At 44.9% G+C, this 27,638-nt stretch overlaps 1 protein-coding gene across 1 annotated transcript; it reads right to left on the minus strand.

Annotated features, from left to right (window-relative positions):
• Positions 1–9,732: 9,732 nt before the first annotated feature.
• BARHL1 (BarH like homeobox 1) lies at positions 9,733–27,269 on the minus strand. Its single transcript, XM_070955766.1, has 3 exons — positions 26,774–27,269; positions 16,232–16,454; positions 9,733–10,033 (listed from the first exon to the last, which is right to left on the minus strand). Exons 1-3 carry the CDS (start codon positions 27,267–27,269, stop codon positions 9,739–9,741), a joined length of 1,014 nt encoding a protein of 337 aa, XP_070811867.1. The 3' UTR covers positions 9,733–9,738.
• Between the last annotated feature and the right edge of the window lie 369 nt (positions 27,270–27,638).

The raw sequence follows: 27,638 nt of genomic DNA on the forward strand, positions 1-27,638 counted from the left end.
TTTTCCGAGTGAGGAAGGGGGGGGGCTTCCAAATGCCTCTTTTTCCCCAGACGTGTCTCCAGAAAGCAGATTTTTTTAAAACCGTGTGGCCTTTTTCAGGCGCCCCGAAAAAAAAGTTGTCCTTCATTAACAGCACGCCAGTTGCAGTTGCGAGAATAATGAAGATTTCCATTTTTTAGGGATATAAAGACGGCGGGCTTAATTATTTCGCCCCGTTCCCCTCGTTTCTCTCTCTCTCTCTTTCTTTCACCCTGATAAAAGACCAAGTTGTTCCTTTGATAGATTTTTAATATGATTTTAAGAGAGTTTTGTTTGGGCTCATTCTTAGGCAATAAGATTAAATTTCAAGCACTTATCCCCTGGGTTTAAGTCAATCCATGTAGGCCTGTCCTCGAACAGGAGGCCTCTTTGTATTGGGGAGGGGGCAGAGGGGGGGTGTCCCCCCCCTCTCTGTTTACCCTGCCTTGAAAAAAGAGACTGCTCTTACTTCATTAACCTTAAGCTGAGGACAATCCTGCTGCTGGTCTTGTCCGTCTTCGCACACACACTTTTTTTTTTCTTTCTATAAGCACACACAAACTCACTCAGATGCTCAGTCGGTCCAAATCCTTTCTCCACACACACACACCCCGCTTCCCCCAGTGGTGCTTTGTTATGGAAAGTTGTCATTTTTCACAAGGGCAAAGCAAGGCAGAGGGCGTGAATGACAGCTGCCTTTGGAGCCAAATGCATTGCAAAGAGTTCCCCAAATTATTTTTTTTTTAAGGTTTATGTCTTCCCTTCCTTTATCCTTTTCCTTCCCTTCCCTTCTCCCTTCCCTAACTTTATTTCCCTTCCCTTCCCTAGCTTTCTTTTCCTTCCCTTCCCTCTTCCTTTCCCTTCTCCCTTCCCTAACTTTACTTCCCTTCCCTAACTTCCCTTCCCTTCCCTTCTCCTTTCCCTAGCTTCCCTTCCCTTCCTTTATCCTTTTCCTTCCCTTCCCTCTTCCCTTCCCTTACTTTCTTTTCCTTCCCTCTTCCCTTCCTTTCTCACTTCCCTAACTTCCCTTCCCTTCCCTAGCTTTCTTTTTCTTTCCTTCCCTCTTCCCTTCCCTTCCCTTCTCCTTTCCCTAGCTTCCCTTCCCTTCCTTTATCCTTTTCCTTCCCTTCCCTCTTCCCTTCCCTGACTTTACTTCCCTTCCTTTCTTTTTCTTTCCTTCCCTCTTCCCTTCCCTTCCCTTCTCCTTTCCCTAGCTTCCCTTCCCTTCTTTTATCCTTTTCCTTCCCTTCCCTCTTCCCTTCCCTAACTTTACTTCCCTTCCCTAGCTTTCTTTTCCTTCCCTTCCCTCTTCCCTTCCCTTCTCCCTTCCCTAGCTTCTCTTCCCTTCCTTTATCCTTTTCCTTCCCTTCCCTTCTCTCTTCCCTAATTTTACTTCCCTTCCCTTCCCTAGCTTTCTTTTTCTTTCCTTCCCTCTTCCCATCCCTTCTCCTTTCCCTAGCTTCTCTTCCCTTCCTTTATCCTTTTCCTTCCCTTCCCTTCTCCCTTCCCTAGCTTCCCTTCCTTTCCTTTATCCTTTCCCTTTCCTCCCCCCCTACCCCCCGAGGCTAGAAACTTGGAGACTGGGAGTTCTAGTCCCACCTTAGGTACTAAAGCCAGCTATATGGGCCAATCACCAGGAGACAGTGAGTTCTAGTCCTGCCTTAGGCACAAAAGCCAGCTAGGCTTCCCACCAAAGGTGGTCCCTATTTTTCTACTTGCATTTTTTACCTGCTTTCGAACTGCTAGGTTGGCAGAAGCTGGGACAAGTCATGGGAGCTCATCCCGTTCCGCGGCACTAGGGATTCGAACCTCTGAACTGCCGACACTTTCGATCGACAAGCTCAGCGTCTTAGCCGCTGAGCCACCACGTCCCTTAGCGAGGTACCACTTTATAAATATTTTAAAAAAAAAAAAAAAAAAAAACACACCCGACTAAATGAATCCTGGATGGTTGGACCACAGAGAAGGAGGAGCGAGAGCTTCTGAAAAAAACTTCTGAGCCCCCAAAACTGGTTATTTTATCAGAATTAATTTGGCCTTCAGCTTGGAGAGAAAAAGGAGGGAGGGAGAGAAAAAGAGGGGGAAGGGGGGGGGGAAACTGAACTGGCAAAAGAAAACTTGCTGCTCTTTTAAAAGGCCTCGCAATCCATCTGCCTCCTTCCCAAGATGAAAAGGGGGAGAGGGAGGGGGCAAAATTTAAAAAAAAAAACCACCCTGAAAACTCTTCCCGGAGACCAGCTGGCGAGGAGGAGAAACTGGCCGAAGACAGACGAGAAATACATTCCTGTCCTCCTCCTCCCTCCCTCCCTCTTTCTCTCTTTCTCTCTCCCCTTCCAAAAAATGTTTCCATAATTATTAAAAAGGGGAGGGACATCCATTTAGATTAGCCCACACAGATAATTTACAGCCATTATCCCCAGGTTAATAATTCACCCTGCAAAGTTGGGAAATAAGTTGGGGGGGGGGGCAACATCGTCCTTAAATTGTCTCCCATCCTGTTTTTTTTTTTTTTTTTTTGGCAAAGAAGAGGGGGGCTTGAATGAGTGAAGGGAAGGGGAGGAGGGACACCCCCCCCAAATGAGTTCCTTAAAAAAAAATAAAAACCAGAGAGGGGAAAATGGCTCTAAACAGATCGTTAAAGTCTCCTCCTCACCTCTGATCCAGTTTTGGTCCCCACCATACAGGTAATCCGCGATTTACGACCAGAATTGAGCCCAAAGTGGTTAAGTGAGCTTTGCCCCCCTCTTACGACCTTTCTTGCCAAGTTTGTTAAGCGAATCACTGCAGCTGTTAACGTTAGTACCAGTGTTTCCCCGAAAATAAGACCCTGTCTTATATTTTTTTGAACCCTGAAATAAGCGCTCGGCCTTATTTGCCATGCACTCAAAAGCCCGATTGGGCTTATTATCAGGGGAATGTCTTATTTTGGGGGGGGGGGAAACAGGGTAACACGGTTGTTAAGTGAATCCCATTGACTTTGCTTGTCAGAAGGTGGCAAAAAGGGGATCGCGTGACCCCGGGAAACTGCGACGGTCATAAATACGAGTCAGTTGATCACATGACCGTGGGGGGGGGATGCTGCGGCAAGGGTCCTAAGTGTGAAAAATGGCCATAAGTCACTTTTTTTCAGTGTCGTTGTAACTTTGAGCGGTCACTAAATGAATAGGTAGCTCAGGACTACCTATTAAAAAATATGTTGAGATTCTGGAAAGAGTGCAGAGAAGAGAAGCAAAGATGATTAGGGGACTGGAGGCTAAAACATACGAAGAACGGTTGCAGGAATTGGGTCAGCAACCTGCAGCTCCGGAGCCGCATGCGGCTCTTTGGGCCCTCTGCTGTGGCTCCTTGTCGGGTGATCCCACCACTAGCTGGTCCCACCCCTCACCCTCCCCTCCCAGTCACTCCTCGCCTGGCCTGAGAAGATAAGGGTGATGGCAGGGGATGGAGAAGCAGCCAGGGCAGAGACAGAGAGATAAAGAGAGAGAGATACAGAGAGAGAGGGAGAGAGAGGAAGAAGGGAGGGAGAGAGGGAGGGAAGGGAGAGAGAGAGAGATGTCGAAAGGGTTTTGTGGTTCCCGGTGTTTTTTAACAACTGGTTCTCTGCCCTAATGACCGGCTGGCTAGGCGTGGCTAGGGGGTGTCATGTGACTGGTAGAAGTGAGTGACATCGAATTGGCCCCGCCCACCCAGGTTTTGTGGCTCCCGGTGTTTTCTTTTCTGTGGGAAACGAGTCCAAATGGCTCTTTGAGTGCTTAAGGTTGCAGACCCCTGGTCTAGTTTAACGAAAAGAAGAACCCGGGTGACATGATAGCAGAGTTCCAATATTTGAGGGGCTCCTACAAAATTTATATATATTTTTAAATGTTTTTTAATATTTGTATTCTATGTTTTTTATCTTGGCTGTACACCGCCCTGAGTCCTCAGGGAGAAGGGCAGTATATAAATTGGAAATTAAATTAAATTAAATTAAAATGAGGGGGTCAACCTATTTTCCAAAGCACCAGAAGGCAGGATAAGAAGCAACGGATGGAAACTAACCAAGGAGAGAAGCAGCCTAGAATTAAGGAGAAATTTCCCGACAGTCAGAAAAAATTAAATCAGTGGAACAGCTTGCCACCAGAACTTGTGGGTGCTTCTGTTCAATCATGTTGGCCTGGACAAGTCTCTATGGTTTCCTTGGCAAGGTTTTTCAGAATGGTTAGCCATTGCCTCCTTCCCAGGGCTGAGAAAAACTGGCTGGTTCAAGGTTATCCAGCTAGCTTCGTGCCCAAGGCACAACTAGAACTCGCAGCCTCCCGGTTGTTTAGCTTGGCGCCTTAACCATTACACCAAACCGACTCTCAGCTACTGTTACTGTTACTATCAAATTATTTCTGTGTTAAATTTTGATCTTTCTTATGCGCTTAGATAATTCTCTTTTAATTTTAGATGTGCCGCCTCCAATGCGATCTACCTTACAGGCTTGTTGTACAGGTGAGTATTTAACTCCCTGTTCGAGGGAGATGGGCGATTCAGAAATGTGAAAAATCAATCATTTATTTATTCAAAGAATTCTCCTTCCTGTTGAGCTGGTAATCAAATGGAAAACCTTTTTAAATTTTCATCATCCCATCATTGTCCCTGAGGTCCCTTGGGATATTTAAGATATTTTGGTTCCTGCAACCCTGGAATTTCTGGTCTCCCATCCAAGTTTCTAACCAGGTTTGTTTAGTTTTTTTCAAAGTCAGCCAAGGAAGTGTGGACAGGAAAGTAAACTAAGATAAATTTTAGGGATTGTCAAACTGTAATCCCAGTAATATAACAGCAGCCCATCCTGCCTGAGATGGAAGAAGATGCTATGAAGATGGAAACTGAACTAGGGCAAAATAATGGGAAGGATGGACAGACGGACGGACGGATGGCTGTTTCCCCTGCATAAACTCCTTCCTCGCTTTGATGTTTCAACCAGATTTTTTTTTCCTGCTAGTAAAAAATCAAAAGGCTTCACAAGGACCCCCCCCCTTTCTGTTGTAAAGAAGTTTATTTCCACATTAAAAAAAAAAGAGAGAGAGAGATCTTTTTTTGTTTTGTTTTGTTTTTAATCTGAGCTCTTCTAAAGCAGAATTCTCCTTTTTTTTTTTTTTTCCCTTCCTTCTTCCGTTATAAAATCCAAAAAACGGAGAGAATCCCACAGTGGTACAGACTTTTAACAAGACGCACTTACACAAATACACCCTTGGGGGGGAAGAAGGGGGATTCACCATAAATAATATACTTTGTGCACACAGTTATTTACAACGGCGACAAGAAAAAAAAACAAAACAAAAAACCCAAAATTTTAAAAAGAAGGAACATCGTCTTGGAAAAATCCTTAGCATAAAAGGACTTTTTTAAAAAATTTTACATTAGGCTAAGATACAATCTGTATGGTTTTGTTCTCCTGGCTAGAGAAAGGTGGATTTGTTCTAGAGGCAAACACCTGACTGCAAAAAAATAAAAATAAATTAAATAAATTAAAAAAGATTGGATCTCTTTCCAGGCTCAATGTTTCTCGTTTAGTCTTGCCCCGGGGGTCAGCAACCCGCGGCTCCGGAGCCTCATGCGGCTCTTTGGGCCCTCTGCTGCAGCTCCCTGTCCCATCAGTGGCTGGCCGCGCCCCTCGCCCTCCCTTCCCAGTCCCTCCTCACCTGGCCTTGGAAATCCGAGATACAGAGAGGTGGGGGGGAGAGAGGGAGCGGGAGAGAGAGAGACATAGATAAAAAGAGAGATAGATACAGAGAGAGGGGGAAGAGGGAGAGAGAGAGAGAGAGAGAAATACAGAGAGGGGGGAAGAGAGGTGGAGAGAGATACAGGGGGGAGAGGGAGAGAGACAGGTAGAGAGATACGAGGGGAAGAGAGGGGGAGAGATACAGAGATAGGGGGAGAGAGACATAGAGAGAGATACAGAAAGGGGAAGAGAGGGAGAGAGATATACAGAGAGGGGGAGAGACAAATAGAGAGAGGGAGGGAGAGATACAGAGAGAGACAGATACAGAGAGGGAGGAGAGAGACAGATACAGAAAGGGGGAAGAGAGAGGGAGAGAGATACAGAGAGGGGGAGAGAGATACAGAGAGAGACATAGATACAGAGAGAGGGGGGAGAGAGACATAGAGATACAAAAAGGGGGGAAGAGAGTGGGGAAGAGAGATACAGAGAGGGGGGGGAGAGACAGAGAGGGAGGGAGGGAGGGAGAGATACAGAGAGAGACATAGAGATACCGAGAGAGGGGGAACAGAGAGAGAGATACAGAGAGAGAGGAGAAGATATGGGGAGAGAAAGAGACAGAGAGAGATACATAGAGAGATGGGGAGAGAGAGAAAGAGAGAGAAGGATTGTGTTTTTTAACAACCGGTTCTCTGCCCTAACGGCCAGCTAGGTAGGCGTGGCCAGGGTGCCATGTGACTGGGTGGGAATGCGTGACGTGGAGTTGGCCACGCCCACCCAGGTTTTGTGGCTCCCGTTGTTTTTTTTTTTTTTTCCTGTGGGAAACGGGCCCAAATGGCTCTTTTGAGTGTTTAAGGTTGCAGACCCCTGGGACTCTTGGCTAAAAGACACCAAAACCAGACCGCCGAGTTGACGTTCAAAAAGCATCAGTAGATGTGGCCTCCCAAGGAACATGAACTTGTAGCTCCTAGGAATGAGATGTATGATAATTGTACCTACTGGCACGAATTTATGGGAAGGATTGGAGGATTCGTGGAATAAAAAATGGGCAGAAGGCTTTTTTAAAAATGTATCTCAGCTCTCCTTCCTTGGTTTAAAAATGAGTTCTAAATGTCATTATCCCAGCTCGCATCCAGTAGAGCTGAAGAAGCTTCTCGGATGAGAAGCGAAAAGTCTTCAGAGAAAAACCCAGAAAATCCAGTGGCCTCTTGAAAAAAGGACCTTTGGGACAACCTGAATGACTGAGAAGCTCTACAGATATTTAAGTTCTAGAATGTTTTTAGAATCCCCTGTCCGGTGGATCCAGAACTGGTGAAGTGGTCCAAGTCTGGCGTGGTATCCAGATCTGAGCTACAAAAACCCATAGGACCAGGAGATAGCAGGGAAGATGTCCTCCATCGAATGCTGTAAACCAGATCTGGAACTCTTATTGAAGCAACCGAGAACCAGCTGCTTCTACAAGATCTGGGAAGTTCCTCGATCCAAAAACTGAATTTCCTTCTCTAGTTCCCCCCCTCCCCACTTTTGATGCCTGAAATCAGAAAAGGAGAGAAGGCCTTGCAAATCAGGTCTCTCCAGTTCCTCGTAATGGGATTTAGAGTCGTCCGTTTGTCCGTAGGGAACCGGGCCCCGTCTTCCCCCTGACCCACATTTAAAGCAGGATTGTTTTGTGTGTGTTTGCGTTTGTTTGCTCGGCGTTTGCATTTCCTTTCTTTTCTCTCTTCTCTCTTTCTGCAAACAGAGCACACCTGGGGATTTAACGCAATCGACCCCCTTGAAGAGAGCAGCAAGCAGAGGAAGCTTTATCATCACTTTGAGACGCCTAGAACCCGTTGGGGCTCACTCTCAGGTAGATACGCACACACAAACACACACAAACACACACACATGTGTGATGACACGGTGAAGCTGCTGAGTCTATCCGGCATTGTGTTTTAAAATCTTTTTTTTTTTCATTGTCCTCTTTCCAATTTCATGCCAAGCCAACCCTACGATGAAAAAAAAAAGGCAGACATTTGTTCCGTTGCTTTGCAGAGCTGGGGGGGTGGGGGGGCGTGTTTGCCTCGTTTTTTTTTTCTGCAAAAATGGGAGGGACAATTTTGGGGGCTTCAGAAAGTGAGCAAAGGAGCAAACGGGAAGAGAAAAAAGCCAACACCAGGCCCTGTAAACTCAGAAAATCAATAAGCAGATCGATTGCCGATACGTGCGGGGCGGATTCCTAAAGAAAAATATTTCTTTTTTTAGCAAAAAAAGAGGAAACACTCTAGAAACGGTTGTAAAGCAGAGGCAATGTTGTGATTTGTAAAATAAACCACTTATGGACAGGAAACATCAAAAGGAGGTTTTCCCAACTGGGCACTTTCTAGGAAGTTTTGGACTATAATTGAACCTTAATTTTTTTTTTTTCCTTTTTGACTATGTTGGCTGGGGATGTTGGGAGTTTGGAAGTCCAAGTGGGCCAGGATGGGGGAAAGGATGCATTCTACCTTCTCTGTAGTGTGGAGTTGAATTCCAACCACAAGTGCAAAAATGTGGGTGGGGTTGCTGAATTAACTTACATTCCGGGATTCACACACTAAGGCAGAGCTACACGCTTCACACAACTCATTAAACCAGGTTTGCATCTCTAAAACGTGGTTGAAGGATGGCTGGCCATCTCTTGGGATAGGACAGGGACTCTTAAACTGGCAAAAAAAACAGGGGTGAAATCCAGCAGGTTCTGACAGGTTCTGGCGAACCGGTAGTGGAAATTTTGAGCAATTCGGAGAACCGGCAAATAGCACCTCTGGCTGGCCCCAGAGTGGGGTGGGAATGTGGATTTTGCAGTATCCTTCCCCCAGGAGTGGGGAGGGAATGTGGATTTTGCTGTATCCTTTCCCCAGGAGTGGGGAGGAAATGGGGATTTTGCAGTATCCTTCCCCTGGAGTGGGGTGGGAGTGGAGATTTTGCAATATCCTTCCCCAGGAGTGGGGAGGGAATGGGGATTTTGCAGTATCCTTTCCCCAGGAGTGGGGAGGAAATGGGGATTTTGCAGTATCCTTCCCCTGGAGTGGGGAGGGAGTGGAGATTTTGCAGTATCCTTCCCCAGGAGTGGGGAGGGAATGGGGATTTTGCAGTATCCTTCCCCTGGAGTGGGGAGGGAGTGGAGATTTTGCAATATCCTTCCCCAGGAGTGGGGAGGGAATGGAGATTTTGCAGTATCCTTCTCTCAGGAGTGGGGAGGGAATGTGGACTTTGCAGTATCCTTCCCCTGGAGTGGGAAGGGAGTAGAGATTTTGCAATATCCTTCTCTCAGGAGTGGGGAGAGAATGGGGATTTTGCAGTATCCTTCCCTGGAGTAGGGTGGGAGTGGAGATTTTGCAATATCCTTCCCCCAGGAGTGGGGAGGGAATGGGGATTTTGCAGTATCCTTCCCCTGGAGTGGGGTGGGAATGGAGATTTTGCAGTATCCTTCCCCTGCCACGCCCACAGAACCGGTAGTAAAAAAAAGAAAAATTGGATTTCACCAGTGCAAAAAAACCCCCCCAGAATTCACACCACCTCCTAAACCCAACTAGAACTCACTTAATAATCCAAGAAGGGGGCTGCCTGATTAGCCAGTTGAAGATTGCGGAGAAAGAAACCACGATAGGAAAAGGGGGGGGGGGAAAAGGGGGGGGTAGGGGGAGAGAAATAATATATATATATATATATATATATATATATATATATATATATATATATATATATATATATATATATATGAATGATGCAGCTGGATTTCTCAAAGTGCCAGGGATGGGTTTTTGCAGCATCTCGGTTGGTGGGAGAGGCGGTTAGCCTGGTGGCGAGAAAGAAAGGCGGGTCGTGGGAATGCCTCGAGATGCGTGCAGGGCAGGCCCCCTCCCCGCCTCCTTTCCACCCCCCCTTCTCCTCCCCTCCCTCCCTCCCTCACCCCATCCCCGCTTTGCAGAGTCAATCCGGTGCAGGGAAGCGGAGGGATGCTGCGTTCCCACGTTATCTTCCTGAAGCAAAGCCCCCGGGAAGGAAGGGTCCGCTCACCGCGGCTGGGCGGCTCTGGGGAGGACGCCGGCCAGCGGGGGCAGAGGCGGTGGGGGCTCGCTGCCCCCTTGCAGTCCGTGGATGAGGATGCGAGGTACCAGAGGCCGCTGGAGCGCCGGAGGGGGAGCGCTGGGACCCCGGTAGAGGTAGAGCGCCGCGCCGGGATCCAAGTTGGAGACCAAACTCTGCGGGTAGAAGTAGGGCGAAGGGAACATCCGTTGCAAGGCGGAGTAGTTGCCCGCCTCGGCCAGCAGCTCCAGCCCCACCGCCGTCTGCCTCTTCCACTTGGTCCTGGAGAGAGTGGGGGGAGGGGGGAAGAGAGAGAGAAAACGGGGTTCAAACGAGTTTCCTGCCTGAGCAAAGGGGTTGGACTAGAAGACCTCCAAGGTCCCTCCCGACTCTGTGATTTTGTTCTGTTCTGTTCGGAGGGAGGAGGGAGGAGGAGGAGGAGGACAAGGACAAGAAGAAGAGGAGGAAGAGGAAGAAGAGGAGGAGGAGGAAAGAAGAAGAGGAGGAGGAGGAGGGAAGAAGAAGAAGAGGAGGAGGAGGAAAGAAGAAGAGGAGGAGGAGGGAAGAAGAAGAAGAGGAGGAAAGAAGAAGAGGAGGGAAGAAGAAGAGGAGGAGGAGGAGGGAAGAAGAAGAAGAGGAGGAGGAGGAGGAAGAGGAAGAAGAAGAGGAGGAGGAGGAGGGAAGAAGAAGAAGAGGAGGAGGGAAGAAGAAGAGGAGGAGGAGGAGGGAGAAGAGAGAAGAAGAAGAAAAGAAGAGAGGAGGAAGAGGAAGAAGAAGAAAAGAAGAAGAGGAGGAGGAGGGAAGAAGAAAAAGAAGTGGAGGAGGAGGAGGAGGGAGAAGAGGAGGGAAGAAGAAGAAGAAAAGAAGAGAGGAGGAAGAGGAAGAAGAAGAAAAAAAGAAGAGGAGGAGGAGGAGGAGGAGGAAGATGCTGATCCTTCAGGTCATGGTTGATGTTTCAAAGGTGCTTGTTCCTTAAACAAGTAACTGGACCTCCTTGGTTTTTCTTCTTTGAAAACAGAATACAGTACAAGTAGCCCTTGACTTACAACGTTTTGTTTAGTGACCATTCAGAGTTACAAGAGTCCTGGAAAAAGTTATTTAGGATTGTTTCTTTCACACTTACAGCCATTGGGCCTCCCTGTGGCCACACAATCAAAATCACCAATCATTTGGCAACCGGCTCGTATTTATGACAGTCGCAGCGTCCCAGGCTCACGCGATCCCCTTTGGCGACCTTCGGAGTCAATGGGGAAGCCGGATTCACTTCACAACCGTGTGACTCCTTTAAGAACGGCGGAGATTCGCTTAACAACAGGGGGCGAGAAAGGTCGTAAAACAGGGCGACGCTCACTTAACAAATGTCTCACTCGACAAACGTTTAGCAAGGGGAACTTGGTGGAACAAGAATTCCCAGTCTCTTGCTCTCTAGCCTGGTGTCTTAACCACTAGACCGGGTGTCAGCAACCCGCGGCTCCAGAGCCACATGCGGCTCTTTGGGTCCTCTGCTGCAGCTCCCTGTGCCATCACTGGCTGGCCCGGCCCTTGCCCTCCCCTCCCAGTCACTCCTAGCCTGGCCTTGGAAATCCGAGATACAGAGAGGGATGGGGAGAGAGGGAGCGGGAGAGAGAGAGACAGAGATAAAGAGAGAGATAGATACAGAGAGAGAGGGGGGAGAGATAGAGAGAGGGGGAGAGAGGGAGAGAGAGAGAGACAGAGAGGGGGGAAGAGAGAGGTTGGGAGAGATACAGAGAGGGGAAGAGGGAGAGCGAGACAGATAGAGGGAGAGAGATAGGAGGGGAAAAGAGGGAGAGGGGGAAGAGAGAGACATAGATACAGAGAGAGAGATACAGAGAGAGGGGGAGACAGAGGGGGAAGATAGAGAGGAAGAGGGGGAGAGAGATACAGAGGGGGGAGAGAGACATAGAGTGATACAGAGAGAGGAGGAAAGGGGGAAGAGAGAGACATAGATACAGAGAGATGCAGACAGAGGGAGGAGAGGGGGAGAGAGAGATACAGAGAGGGGGGAGAGAGAGACAGAGAGAGATCCAGAGAGAGAGAGAGAGAGAGAGAGGTTGCAGGCCCCTGCACTAGACCAAACTGCCTCTCTTCCAGTGGTGGATTGCCCCTGGTTCAGACCGGTTTGCAAGAACCGGTAGTAAAACCGACAGGAGGCCCCGCCCACTGCCCTGGATGTCATCATCGGCAATAGCAAGGTGCGCGCACGATCCCGTTGCGAACCGGTAGTAAAGATAAGTAGAACCCACCCCTGCTCTCTTCCTTAGAGTAGCTTTTCTTAAAGCTACTTGGCCTTATGAGAGAGAGAGAGAAAGACCCCCACCTCCAAGACTCTCTGAGGGGGGTCCTTAAAATGAAACTCATTTGCCGGCCCGTGTTGAAAAATACTACAATTTTAAAATCCCATTAAACAACCGTGAGCCGCAGCAGCGACTGCCTCAATTTTAATTATTGATACAGTCGGTATCGATAAAATATAACCCACGTGAACGAAAGAGCCCGGGGGGGGGCTAACTTTTTAAAAGTGGGAAGGGGTGGCATGGGAAAAAAAAACACTCACTTCTCACTTACAGCTTCTCTTCCAAATTCACACACTTTTGCACACTTTTTACGCCCTCCCTACAGGTAGTCCTCGACGTTATGACCCAAAAGTTCTGTCACTAAGTGAGGCAGTTGTTAAGTGAGTTTTTCCCCCCCGTCGTCCTTGCCACAGAAATCACCGACGTCGTTAAGTCACTATAACCTGGTTGTTAAGGGAATCTGGCTTCTCCCCGTTGACTCTGCTTGACGCAAAAGGGACACTGCAACAGTCATCGGTACAAGCCAGTTGCCCAGCCTCTGAATTTTGGATCACGTGACCACGGCGATGCTGTGTGGGGGAAAAAAATAAATGGTCCCGAGTCATTTCTTTCCCGGCGTCCCTCTAACTTCCAACGGTCCTTAAACGAACGATCGGTTGTAACTGAAGGACTATCTGTATGGTCTCCCAGGTTCTAATTCAAGGAGTGGTTTTTGTCTCTTACACTCGGTCACTAAATGAAACCGTTGTAAGTCGAGAATCGAGCATTTCTGAAATGGACCGCTAAGAAAAGAGAGCGGAATTCACCACCTCCTTTTCTCTCCTATTCTACCTGCTTCGGACAGGTAATTTTGCCGGTGCCCCAACAAACAAGGCCACATACTGTCTGAAAGCTTTTGAGTCAAGTAGCCCATAATCCTTGCCTTTCACCTTTTTCCGCCCAGGAGCAATTCCATCTCTCTTCCCCCCCCCCCCAGTAAATTATTCATCGTCATCATAATTGTGTAATTACTGTAACTGCCCTTAATTATTGATGCCCAAAGCATCAATTGGGATATATTATTAATAGCTTGGCGATGCGCTGTTGTGTCTTTAGCTGGAAAAAACAAGAGATTTTTTTTTCTTTCTCTTTTTTTTTTCTCTCACCCACGCAAATCAAACAGTTGGTTCTCCTCCTCCTTCTCCTCCCCTTCGTCCTCCTCTTCCTATTCTTCCTCTTCTCCTTCCTCCTCTTCTTCCTGTTCCCCTCCTCTTCCTCCTCCTCCTCTTCCTATTCTTCCTCTTCTCCTTCCTCCTCCTTCTCTCTCTTCCTCCTCCTCCTCTTCCTATTCATCCTCTTCTCCTTCCTCTTCCCCTTCCTATTCTTCCTCTTCTCCTTCCTCCTCTTCTTCCTGTTCCCCTCCTCTTCCTCCTCTTCCTCCTCCTCCTTTTTTTTTAAATTTGATTTTTATTATAACATATAGTGATACATTCAATACATTTTCGGTTCATTGGTGCAAATATATACATATACACATCTACATGCATTATTACTTGTCTTTTATTTGATATGGTTTCTTAAAGCTAAATTTAATTTCAAAACATTTAAAGATAATAGTGCTCAAATCTCTAAGACTAGATGACCTCTTGAAGAGTTCCTGCCTCTTTGTTCAAATTCTCCCAGCTTGCTCTGGTAACCCTTAGCAGGGGCCAGCATCTTGAATTCAATTTGCTCCCTTGGTTTGTAATTATCACCAAGATGATGGCTTCAAGAAGGAGGAGACCAAGGGATCAGGAATTCTGATTGGGGAGAGTCAGTTAAAAAGACATCATTCATATCTATATTTCTATATTTCTCTGTCTCTGACTCTCTCTATCCCTCTCTCTCGCTCTCTCGCTCTCTTGCTCTCTATCCATCTATCATCTGTCTGTCTGTCTGTCTGTCTGTCTCTATCTTTCTCTCTCTCTCTCTCTCTCTCTGTGTCTCTATCTATCTGTATCTCTCTCTCTCTCTATCTGTATCTCTCTCTGTCTCTCTGTCTCTTTCTCTATCTATCTATCTGTATCTCTCTCCCTATTTCTATCTACCTACCTACCTACTTACCTACCTATCCATCCATCCAACATCTGTCTCTCTGTCTGTCTGTCTCTCTATCTATTTATGTGTCTGTCTATCTATCTATCTATCTATCTATCTATCTATCTATCTATCTATCTATCTATCTATCTGTTTCTATCTATCTATCTATCTATCTATCTATCTACCTACCTACCTACCTACCTACCTACCTACCTACCTACCTATCTATCTAATATATATATAAAGGATCAATAACCCAATTAATTTAATTTAATTTAATTGGTTTATTGATCCTTTATTCTAAGTCAGCACGAAACATTTATTCTTATTTAGCATATGATAGCCCTTAGTAATAGCACTTATATACCGCTTCACAGTGCTTTTACAGCCCTCTCTAAGCGGTTTACAGAGTCAGCCTTTTGCCCCCCCAACAATCCGGGTCCTCATTTTAACGACCTCGGAAGGGCGGAAGGCTGAGTCAACGTCAAGCCTCTTCAGGATCGAACTCCTGGCTGTGGGCAGTGAGTCAGCCTGCAATAGTGCATTATGATGAGAACATGAGAGAAGAGGAGTAAACATATTCACACAATCCACAAAATTATATCGCAACCCTTCTTCGGGGGTATGGCAGTAGCCTCGTAACGGGATGTCCAATTCCCCTTGTTGCGATTGTGGTGCTGATATGCAAACTATTAAACACATTGTGCAAGATTGCCCACAACGTGTGATCTGTGGTTTGCCTAGAACGAAACAACACCAGAGCACAAAACACTGAATAGTACATTAACCAAAGTAGCTAAGCTGCATTCACACATCAGATTCCTGCCAGGCCTGATAATAACAACCATGATCAAAACTTACACATAATAAAAAAAAAAATAAGCAAGATCTAAACTAATCAAGGTCCATATCATCACGATCAAAACTAATCAAGATTTAAAAAAAATAGCCAAGATTGACACCAATCAAGGTTAAGCCCAAAACTAACCACAATCTAAATTAACCGGAATTTCTTGAGTTGATTAAAAACCTTGTCCTCGTCACCAAATGTGTGACAGCTAGATTGTGGCTGTCACCTAATTCCACTTCATTCCGCAATCAGAATAGGAGCCCTGTTAATCCAGAAACTGGCTCCAGTGTGTCAAGAGTTCAGTGTAACTTAAAAACTTGCAAAATAACCTGTGGGTGGATTCGACCTTCTTCGAAATATTTCAGCACCACTTGAGATGGACAGTGATTATTATCAGTTCATTTGCCTTTTAAGCAGGGCCTGGAGATCAAGGGACGTTTGCAATTTAGCATCCTGAAACCATTTAAAAATAAAAACAAAAATCCTTAGCCCAAGAGAGAAACCAACTGCAAAGCTCTACACAGAAGTAAGCCTCACTGAATTCAAGAGGATTTACTCCATAGTGGAAAAATATCTTCAAATAACCCGAGAGTTTTAAAATAATTGTTTAAACTGCATTTCCACCCCAGCCACAAAAAATTGCATTGTAGGAAATGGCACAAATTTCCTACAATGATTCTTGATATACACATCTAGCTGCAATGACCTCTCCTGGTTTTTCCCTTAAAATTTGCAGAAGTTAATATGTTCTGTTCTGTTCTATTCTATTCTATTCTATTCTATTCTATTCTATTCTATTCTATTCTATTCTATTCTATTCTATTCTATTCTACAATTTAAAATGATATTGGAATAAAATAACAGTTTAAAATGATAGCTTTGATTAGCCTATAGGCCATGTCAAAGCACAAGGTGCAAACGCCTATCGCCAATAAAACCTTATACAAACAATTTAAAATAAGAGTAGGGTAAAATACAATAGTTATAGGATAAGAGACGGTACTAAGATGATTTCGGGACCGCAAACAACCACTTTACACTGATTTCACAATTGCAATGATGACTTTTTATCCTTTGCAACAGACTTTCTCAAAATCTTTCCCAAAATCCCGTTTCTCAAAAGAAGCCGATCTGAAGATCCAGCTCGGATATTTGAGATCCGGTCAAGACAGGTTGAGAATAATGACCGGCTGGATCCCAAATGGGAACAAAGTCTAAATCTTTCTCCTCCCCGCCCGCGTCTCTTGTCTCGCTTACCTTCTGTTCTGGTACCAAGTTTTCACTTGGGTGTCGGTAAGGTTGAGGGAGGCGGCCAGCTCCATCCTGTCCTGGACGCTGAGATATTTCTGCCTCTCGAAGCTGCGTTCCAGCTGCGCCAGCTGGTGATCGGTGAAGGCGGTGCGTGCCTTTCGCGGTTTCTTCAGCCTCACCGGTGGGCTTTCTCGGGAGCTGGAGATCTCCCGGTCACCTTCTTCCTTTACTGGGGCCGGGAGAGAAAGGGTTGAAAATGGGTCCCGGGCACTTTCGTGTGGAGAGGACAGGAGAAGAAGGTCGTCCTTGGGGAAAGGGAACGGAAAGGAAGGGGAAAGAAGAGAGGGAAAGGAACAGGAAAGGAAAGAGAAAGAAAGGAAAAGGGGTGAAAGGGAAGGAAAAAAGAAAGAAGAGAGAGGGAGTAAGGAAAGGGAGAGGTAAGATAGAGAAAGGAATGAAAGAAGACAAGAGGGAAAGGAAAGAGGGATGAAAGGAAAGGGAAAAATAGAAAGGGAAAGAAAAAGAAAAGAAGGGAAGGAACGGGAAAGAAAGAAAAAGAAAAGGGGTGAGAGGGAAAGAAAAAAGAAGAGAGAGAGAGAGAGAGAAAGGAAAGGGAGAGGAAAGAGAGAAAGGAATGAAAGAAGACAGGAGGGAAAGGAAAGGAAAAAATAGAAAGACAAAGAAAAAGAAAAGAGTGCGCTAAAAGAAAGGGAAGGGAAAGGAAGCTGGTAAATAGATAAAGGGGAAGAAAAAGAGAAGGGTGAAGAAAGGAAGGGAAAGGAAATGACAGGATAAAGGAAAGGAAAATGGAAAGAGAAGATAGAAGAGGAATTAAGAAGGGTAATGAAGGGTAGGAGAAAAAGAAGGTGTGGAGACGAGAAAGCTAACATGTTTAAAAGAAAGAAGGGGAAAATGGAAGGAAGGAAGGAAAGGAAGGAAGGAAGGAAGGAAGGAAGGAAGGAAGGAAGGAAGGAAGGAAAATATTTTTCACAGGAACAGGATTAGGGCTGTCCAGCAGCCCCTGTGAATCTACCATGCGTAATTATCCATGTCCAAATAAAATCCCCACTGCTATTTACTCGGGAGTAACTTCCCTTCACGGAACTCTCTCCTAAAAAATTTGTGCACATAAAACCATTTGCTTCTTCCCCCCCCCTCAAAAACCCCTCAAAACTTAGGTTTATCCAGAAGTATGCCCACAGGAAGATGGGCATTGTAGTCCAAGAGAACTAAAACACCCGCTGGTGAGAAAAAGCTAAGCTATGCCCGTTTCAAATATATAATCAAAAGGAGCTGTAAAGTGAACCCCCACCCCCCAAAAAAAACCCCAGACACACACAACGCACAGCACTGCCTCGTGCCACGTTTTACACACAGTGGCAACAGCCCAAACATATTCCTTTCCTTTCATTTGCCACCTTTGTCATTAAATAATAATCAAACGATCAATTATTAAACAATTAATAGATGTAATCAGCCCAACCAGACCACGAATCCTTCCCTCAATAGCTTTCCTCTGGGGTTTATTCTACATTCTTAATGTAAAATTGGCATAAATAATAGACCTCATTTTGGAAAACCAGCAAGGCGTTGGAGAAATGTGGTTATTTTAAAGGAGAGAGGGGCTTAAAAGAAAAAAAAAAAAAAGGTTGATTTTCCCCATGGGTGAACTGAAAATCCACATATACATTTTACCTTTAAAAAAAAAAAGTTTATTTCGGGAGAGGAAAATTATGTTTAAAAAAGTCCTCCGTCATCCTTGGTTTGTTTAATCCTCTATGCGCCAGCAGCTGAAATCACCCTTCTGTCTCTAATAAATTTCAATTGAATTCCGTGGGATTTATTGAGGCCTAAACGTAAGAGTCGAACTTTCTTCACATTTCCAACTTTTGCTGGAAGTTGTAAGGGCGCCGTTTATCAGGTTGGCTCTAGCTGCAATAGCAGAGATAAAGAATCAAGACCAGGAATTGCATGAAGTGTTGGTATCTCTTTATAATGCCTTGGTAAGACCACACTCGGAATATTGCATCCAAATATCAGTCAATCAATCAATTAACCAGACACAGCAGTCTTCTAGTCCAAGCTCCTGTCCAAGCAGGAAACCTATACCATTTGAGACAAGTGACTACCCAGTCTCTTCTTAAAGACCTCCAGTGTTCTCTCACCCACAACTTCTGGTGGCAAGGAGTTCCACTGATTAATTGTTCTCACTGTCAGGAAATTTCTTCTTAGTTCTACGTTGCTTCTCTCCTTGCTTAGTTTCCATCCGTTGCTTCTTGTCCTGCGTTCAGGTGCTTTGGAGAATAAGTTGACCCCCCCTTCTTTGGGGCAGCCCCTCAAATATTGGAATATTTGAGCCAAATTCGTGCCAAATTTGGGCACCACAGTACAAAAAAAAGTTGTTGAGACTCTAGAAAGAGTGCAGAGAAGAGCAACAAAGAGGATTAGGGGACTGGAGGCTAAAACATATGAAGAACGGTTGCAGGAACTGGGTATGTCTAGTCTTATGAAAAGAAGGACATGGGGAGACACGATAGCAATGTTCCAATATCTCAGGGGTTGCCACAGAGAAGAGGGAGTCAACATCTACACAGTTCCATCTCTGCACTCTGCTTTATTCTGAATGCAGGTTTCTTCTTCTTCTTCTTCTTCTTCCTCTTCTTCTTCTTCTTCTTCTTCTTCTTCTTCTTCTTCTTCTTCTTCTTCTTCTTCTTCTTCTTCTTTTCTTCTTCTTCTCCTCCTCCTCCTCCTCCTCCTCCTTGCTCCTCCTCCTTCCCCTTTCCTCTCCTTTTCCTTCACTCATTTGCTCCTTCATCCTTCATCCTTACCATCCTCTCCTCTCCTTCTTCCCTCCTTTCTACCCCTTCTGTCTTTCCCACCTTTCTCTCCTTCCCATTCTCCTTCTCTCTTCATTTCTTACAAGTTGCTTTGCTTTTCAAAGGGTTCCTTCCTTGGGATCATGAACTCATTTCTGGAGGAGACCAAGGTGGCACGTTGAGATGTGGGCATCCTTGGAGACAACTTGCTAGGAAAATAAAAATCCTTGGCTTCACCCCATTTTTTTTTTTAAATTGTCCTGAAAATCTCCAGAGTTCATCAGGTGCAGCAGAAACTGTACTGCTTGTTAAAGAGATCAATCAAAATCATCGCCACTTCCAACAGTAAACATTTCTAACGCATCATCCTTATTTTCTATCAAGCTAGCCTGAATTCTGAAAACGAGCAAAATGATTAATGTCATTATTATTACAGTATTATTGAGTATTATTAAGTATTCTTGCCACAAAAAGAAAGTGGGTGCGACAGTCACGTTATCACTCTAAGGATTCTGCAAATCAAAGTTAGCTCGTGTTAGTCTCGGAATATCATTGGCAAGATCGTTTCTTTAAATCCGCGCAATGTTGTCCCAAGGGAAGGATCAAAACGGACCATTTTCCAAGTAAAGGCTCTTCATTTTTCCTACTGGAATTTAAAAAAAAAAAAAAAAGCATAACCAAAACGCGAATGACCATTCTAGAAAAAGTCAGCCACAAGCAGCAAGGTGAAAGAATTTTCTAGGAAAAAAAAAATAGAAATGTTTTCCTCCGTGCAAGCCGGAAGCAGGAAAAATAATTTCCCAGCCTGGAGCATGTATTTTCCTGTATCCTTCAAACAGGAAACAACTTTTCCTCGTTGTGTTTTTATTGAAAGGAAACAGATTTTCTAGACATTGAGGAAACGAGATTCTGTCTTCTCGGATTCTCCTTCTCAGTTTTGGAGTTCACCATTTTCTCCCTGCTGCAATTTAAGAGATGGAAACTGGTTTCTTTTAATCCGGTTTGGATCGTGGACACCAACCAGCTGGGTGATTGGCAAATCCCAGTTGCCACGAGGATAATTAACTCAAGTCCATCTCTTGTGTGTTTGTGTGTGTACGGTTTTTTCCTCCTCCGTTGTCTCTCTCTGTCTTAAGAGAGAGTGGGTTTGTTTGTGCCAATGTAGATTCTTGAATGCAGCTGTGTTCGCTTTTCCTCAGTTGGGTGTGTGTGTGTCGGGGAGGGTTGGGGGTTGCGGGGGGGGGGTGACAAGAGGCTTTATGCTCAAACATCCTTGTGGCAGGTTTTAGATTCGACAAGCAAGTTGGTTTCTCTACGTAGGAAGACAATAATCCGCTTAATTGAGCCACGAGGGAGGTGAAAGAATTCTTCAAGCAGAAATGGAGTCCCAAAGATCTCTTAAACATGAGGTGTGAAAGGGAAACAAACATCTATCTATATCTATCTATCTGTCTTTCTATCTATCTATCCTCTCTCCAATCTATCTATATCATCTATCATCTATCCATCTATCTATCCATCCATCTATCCCTCTATCTATCTATCTATCTATCTATCTATCTATCTATCTATCTATCTAATCTCTCTCTCCTATCTATCTATATCATCTAGCATCTATCATCTATCCATCTATTATCATCCATCTATCCATCCATCCATCCACCCACCTATCTATCTATCTATCTATCTATCTATCTATCTATCTCTATCATCTCAAATCTAGAGTGGTTGACGGGTAGAATTAGAAGCTTGAAATCCTTGGCAGAGATTTAGAAAAAGAGAATCAGAAATTTACTGATTTACAGATAAAAGACAACCATAAGAATGAATAACAATGAGAAAGAGAGAGCGAGAGAGCAAGAGAGCAAGAGAGAGAGGGAGGGAGGGAAGGAATATATCTTGGAAGCTAGATGTGAAAGGCTAAGCTAGAAAAGTTGGAATCTGTAATGAGACCATGCAGATTCAAGAGTAGGGAAGAGGGATTCCTACATCGGGATAGGCAGTAGGGGAGTAAGGAAACTGTCCAAGTCAAAAGAGGCAGAAGGAAGGAAGGAAGGAAGGAAGGAAGGAAGGAAGGAAGGAAGGAAGGAAGGAAGGAGAGAAAATATAAAAAATAGAATTGGTAAATTAAGAAGGAAAGGAAGGGAGGATGGAAGGAAGGAAGGAAAGAAAACAGAAAAGGAGGAGAAAGAGAAGGGGAGAAAACGGGGAAAAAAGAGAACCAGCACATTAGGAAGGAAAGAAGGAAGAAGAGATGGAAGGGGAAAAAACAAAGGAGGGAGAAAATAGGAGAAAAGGAGATGATAAAATAGGAAGGAAGGGATGAAGGAAGGAAGGAAGGAGGAGGAGGAAAAGAATGAGAAGGAGAGAAAAGAGGAAAAAAGAGATTTGGGAAGGAAAGGAGGAAGGAAATAGGAGAAATTAAATGGAAAGAAGGGCCACTCAAAAAGAAGGAAAGAGATTGAGATTAAAACATAGGAAAAGTTGTTTTCAAAAGAGAGAGACGGGAGGAGAGGAGAAGGAAGAAAGGCAGAGTAGAGCACAGCAGAGAAAAAAAGACCCTGCCCAACGGCTGCTGGAAAGACCCCCCAAGAGTAAGAAAGGGAGGGGAAAATCTGTTCTCCCCCACCCCTCTCAGCCCTTCCAGTACTTTAATTCTTTAGCAGCCAAGAAATCCAATATTCCAATCTGGCGTTTAGGCAGCCGGGAAAGATCTTGGGCCGGAATGACTTCTCTTATTGCGCCCGGACAAACAGGGACCCCTCCTCCGCCCTCCCCTCCCCCTCCCTTCCCTTCCCCGTTTTACCTAAATCTCTAAGAGAGGGCAAAGCAGAAGGGCTGCCCAAGAGAGAACCGATGCAACCCATCCATAGCGGGATTGGGATAACGGAGTTGGTGGATTTGTGCAGGTCGCATCCCCTGGCAGCTGTTTTAGAAACGGATCGAGCCTCAACATCTGGAAGCTGCGCCCTAAAAGCTAAGAATGGCATCCAAGGAGAATGTTTACTCGGGGTTGACCTGAGGGGGGGGGTCCTTGGTGCTCCCTGAGTTTGGGGTGTTTCTCCCACCCCCTGCAGACGTTTTCATGCCTGCAATTTAGAGTGACGGGCGTTGTCTAGTTTGGGTAATGAAAACCACGAAGCTCAGAGAGCACCAAGGACCCCCCTTCGAGGCAAAAACGGTCTGGGGTTGCACGATCTTTCAGCTCCGCCTTGGGGAGAAATCTTCAGGAAACGAGGCCCGTGTTAAGAAAGAAAGAAAAGAAAGAAAGAAAGAAAAAGAAAGAAAGAAAGAAAGAAAGAGAAAGAGAGAGAGAAAGAAAGAAAGAAAAAGAAAGAAGAAAGAAAAGAAAGAGAGAAAGAAAGAAAGAAAGAAAGAGAAAGAAAGAAAAAAGAGAGAGAGAAAGAAAAAGAAAGAAAGAAAGAAAGAAAGAAAGAAAGAAAGAAAGAAAGAAAGAAAGAAAGAGAAAGAAAGAAGGCACTGGGGATTCGTTTCCGAGGTCTCCCCTCCCCTTTTTTCCAAATTGGTGGTGGTGGGAGCTCTGGCTTGAAGAGAAAGCCAATTCCCCCTTTCAGAAAACAGAGGGAGGAGCCCGATCCTTGTTTAGGATTTTTATATATATCTATCCTGGGGAGGAGGGGGGAAAAAATCTGCCCTCCTTTAGGGAAAACTTTTGAGATTTTTGAAACTTCCAAAACGTTTGACTCTTTGGGGGAAGAGAAGAAGAAGAAGATTTTATTCGATCTTCAGACCTTTTCTTTGCTTGGATTTTTGAAACGGGCAGCCAGAGGGAAGCGGGAGGGAGAGAAAGTTAAAGGGGGGGGGGCACCCCAAGTTTCGATCTCCCTCGGTTTGGTTTGGAAAGGCCGGCGATCCCCTTCCGTCCTTCTTCCTTTTCAACCTTTCTCAAGTCTTTTTTTCCCAGCCTTTCAAGGACCGGCGAACATTTTGCAGGAAGAACTAAAGCAGTTAGCAATTTGGAGAAGTTTCGGCTTTTTAAAGGGTTGCGCGCCTTGTTTTTTTTGAGAAAAAAAACAAAAATCAAAAACCCGAAGCTTAGATTTCACGAGTTAAAGAGATCGTGAGAAGGGAAGTACCGAGAGAGCCACGAAAAAACGAATTGCAGTCCCAACTTCTTAAAGCGAGGGAGACATGCAAAAAGAAATAAGATTAAAGGGGGTGGGGGGGGGGGTGGGAAAAAAGAGAAAAGAAATCAGATTACAATCTTGGGAAGCCTTTCGGTGAAAACCCTCGTGAAAAAAGAAGCAAAAATTCCAAGCAAAAAAAATATATATCATTATACCGCCATTCGCTGTCGTGCGTAAAAGCCGCGCGTGCTTTGAAGCTTGCCACAAAATAGTTGTGCAGTTAAGGAAAATCGCTTCCCTGCCAAAGATCTTGCCACGAATCTGCTCCTCTAGACTGAAGCTCAAGGAGAGTTTTATAGTCTGGTGATAATTATTCCCCACCCTGTCTTTGGATTTCAATGGTTTTCTCATGCAAAGCGATTTTTCCCCCCCCTCTTAAAAAATGAATGAGAATAGACTCTGTCTAGGAGTTACTTCCCAGGAAGCAATATTCACACCCGGGTTTGAAATCTGTGGGAATGCTTAAGAGGTAAATCAGCAGGGATTTCCTTCCTTCCTCATTTTCTTTCCTTACTCCCTTATGCCCTTCCTTCTTCCCTTCCTCTTTTCCTCTCTTTTTCTTTCTTTCTTTCTTTCCTTCCTCCCTTTTTCTCTCCTTACTCCCCTATGTCCTTCCTTCTTTCCTTTCCTTCCTTCCTCTTTTTCTTTCCTTCCTCCCCTATGTCCTTCCTTCTTTCCTCTATTTCTTTTTTCCTTCTTTCCTTCCTTCCTCTTTTTCTTTCCTCCCTCCCTCATGTCCTTCCTTCTAGCCTTCCTTTTTTCCTCTCTTTTTCCTTCCTTCCTCTTTTCCTCTCTTTTTCCTTCCTTCCTTCCTTCCCCCTTTCTAGACATTGACAGAGAAGTTTCCTTCTAAAAGAAATAAATATTGTATCCAAGGCATAAACAATCTTAAGATTGTTTTGAAAACTTTTTTGTGGGTGGGGAAGAAAGAAAAAAAAAAAAAACCTCCACGTTTGGAAATCACCAAAATCCGCCTTTTCTTCTCAAGTCTCCAGAAAATACAACTACAGCTATTTTTCTCCTCTAATGTGCCTTTATTTCCAGCTTCTACTTTCACAAATATCCAGCCCCGTTTGCATTGTGCTAGGAGGGCTTAAGTTCTTGCAGGAGAGAGAAAGAAGTGAATAAATTAGATGGGGAATTAACTAGAAATGAGAACGGGGAGTAATTGGACCACTTCGGCCCAGAGTCAAAAACTCTTCCAAGACAAAGAAGGAAACAGGAATTTCGACTTTCTCTCTCCTTCTAGTAAACCCTGAGTAGCCTCGTTGGTTGAGTGGGCCACATAGGCTCTTCCCTTTTGCTCTGATAAAATAAAATCGAAGAGGCAAGGCAATATTGATTTGGTTGTAAGAATTGGGAAAAAAAATATTTCTGTAAGAAGCATTCTAGAGAGAAACTACACACTGACTAACTTACTAAAGGGCAAACAATAACTTCCAATTCTTTACACCAAATTGTTCTTCAACGACAATCTTTCATTCTGGGGGTGGGAGAATAATCCCCGTTTCATTTTTTTTGTATTTCCCAGGCAAAACAATCCGATAAATCTTTCTTTTCAAAGACCAACTAAAATGGGCCAGCTTTAAAGAGCGAAGCCACGGATGTATGTAGGACAGAGTGAAAAGGGAAGGGAGCTGAATTCAACCCAACATTCTGTTTGGGGGAAAAAAAGGGGGGGGATTTCTTCTGGAACCTCCCTAGATAGTGGCAGTCTATCTATTCAATTTGAAAAAAGAAAACAAAACTTGGGGACACCTAAGCAGAAGTTGGATTCTCTTTCCTTGCTTCTGGCTCTTTTGCAAAGATCCGGATTTTTTCTTAGGAACAATTCACTCCGAACAATGAAGATAAGGATCATTTTGTTGTTGCAATGTAGCATTGACTGGAGAATACTCAGCAGAAGCTGGTGATGAAGGGTGAATGACACCGTTATCCCCGATGCTGAGGAAATATCCCAAATACTGCGGATAATATAAACCTGATCCCCGAACAAAATCAAAGGTTGCTAATTGAACCATCCAAATTCTCTCCGCAGTTTGGGTCACTCCATTCTGGTCGCTTCTAACAGTCCAAGAATTAGAAGGAGAGGGAAAAAAAAAACCTTTGCCATCTCTTTCCTTGTTGTTGGTTTAAGAGAATAACAAAGTTGGAAGTTTTCTAGTCCAGACAAATCTCTTCTTGAAAACCTCCAGCGATGGAGCTCCCACAACTTCTGGTGGCAAGGCGGTCCCGTTGGTGAATTCTTCTCCCTGTCAGGAAATTTCTCCACATTTCTTGGGTCTCTCTTTAATAAATGTCAACCCGTTGCTTCTTGTCCTGCCTTCAGGTCCTTCGGAGAAGAGGTTGTGGCAGTCCCTGAGATATTGGAAGACTGCTGCCATGTCTCCCCTAGTCCTTCTTTTCGTTAAACAAGATATACCCAAGTCCAGCAACCGTTCTTCTTCGTATGTTTTAGCCTCCGGTTCTCTAATGTCAACTCTTTTCTGCGCTCTTTCTAGACTCTCAACATCTTTTTAATATATATATCTATATATCTGTGTTTTTCTTTTAGCCAGGTTTTTCCTACGTAACCAAGGTTTTTTCCATGGTTTTTCCATCTATATATCTATATCTACCTACCTACCTACCTACCTACCTACCTACCTACCTACCTACTTATCATCCATATCTATCTATCTATCTATCTATCTATCTATCTATCTATCTATCTGCCTCCGGTTCTCTAATATCACTCTTTTCTGCACTCTTTCTAGAGTCTCAACATCTTTTTCATATATATATCTATATATCTATATCTACCTACCTACCTACCTACCTACCTACCTATCATCCATATCTATCATCTATCTATCTATCTATCTATCTATCTATCTATCTGCCTCCGGTTCTCTAATGTCACTCTTTTCTGCACTCTTTCTAGAGTCTCAACATCTTTTTAATATATATATCTATATATCTATATCTACCTACCTACCTACCTACCATCCATATCTATCTATCTATCTATCTATCTATCATCTATCTATCTATCTATCTATCTATCTATCTATCTATCTATCTATCTACCTATCTACCTACCTACCTACCTACCTACCTACTTACTTACCTACCTACCTACCTACCTATCTACCTATCTACTTACCTACCATCACTATCTATCTATCTATCTATCTATCTATCTATCTATCTATCTATCTATCTATCTATCTATCACCTACGGCGTTATCAAGCGGTACTAACACTTCACGCGATCTTGTTATTAGTATTCGCATTATTTGCCTAAGTCAGGAAATTAAGACGAGAAGGGTTGGAAGATCAGAAGGGGAAAAAGTCAGCCAAGGGAAGAGATGGTTAGAAGCTCAGAGTTTAGTTTAGTTTCTTTCCCCGCCCCGTTTCAGTATTTGGGTGGCTTTACAGAATGGCTAAAGAGAAACTAAACTTGGTGACTTTTCTAACAACAACAACAAAAATTAAAAATAAAAATTGACGGCCCCGTTAGGAAATTTAAGGCTGGTTTCCCCCCCCCCCCCGCTCCCCTTTTGCAAACGAGGCGTTGTACTTTACCCTTTTTTCCTTCTTACCTTTGTATTCCGAATCCAAGGAAGAGTTACTGCTAGTTTTTTCGATTTTCTCCCGAAAGTCCTCGCTGCTGGGCTTGGCTGGGATGGACACGGGCGCTTCCTGCGCGCCCTGCCCGTGGCTGCTGGAATAAGGGGCGCAGGCCGCCAAGGGTTTGCAATCGGCTAAAATGTCCCTGATGAGGAAAGAGGAGGTCACCGTTCTGGATTGAGCCGAGGCGGCTGAGATGGGGGGTCCCGGCAGGTGAGACTCCAGCCTCACCATCCCTCCTCCTCCTCCTCCTCCGCCGCTGCAGCCGCCGGGTAACTGAGCTGCCGCTTCCAAGCAATCCCTCCGGGGCGACGGAGGAGACAGGCAGCCGCTGCTGAGTTCCGAGCGAGGGCTAAGTTCCAGAGGGGATCTGGTTTCTCCCAGGAGCGGATCCCCTTTGGGCACAGCTGGGCTCCCGGATCGATGGGAGAGGAGGGAGTCGATCCCAAATCCGTTGGCGTTTTCCATGCTGCTTTTCAGGATGGCATTAACCCGGCCGAGGTGGTTGTTATGGAGAGAGGGACGGAGTGGGGGAAAAGCCGAAGGAGGCACGCTTGCACCGCGTTAAACACACAATTCCTGGCCCGCATTTAACATCCAGGGTCCCGACTTTTTGGGGTGGGTGGGTGGGGGGCGCGGAGGGAGGGAGAGGGGGCCAGATCAGCGTCCAAATTGGCTGCAGCGGGAAGAGAGAAAAAAAAGGGGGGAAGGAAAAATGTCAACAGGCAAGGGGAAAAAGGAAGGATCTGAGTCGAGTTGGTACTAAACGTTACAAAAAGAATGAGCGTCAATCAGGCAGTTTTACAAAAAGAATCCACCCGTTGGATCTCACGGGGG

The sequence above is a fragment of the Pituophis catenifer genome, unplaced genomic scaffold (genome assembly GCF_029215685.1).
Source record: "Pituophis catenifer annectens isolate HBS135680 unplaced genomic scaffold, rPitCat1.0.hap2 SCAF_17, whole genome shotgun sequence".
NCBI lineage: Eukaryota > Metazoa > Chordata > Lepidosauria > Squamata > Colubridae > Pituophis > Pituophis catenifer.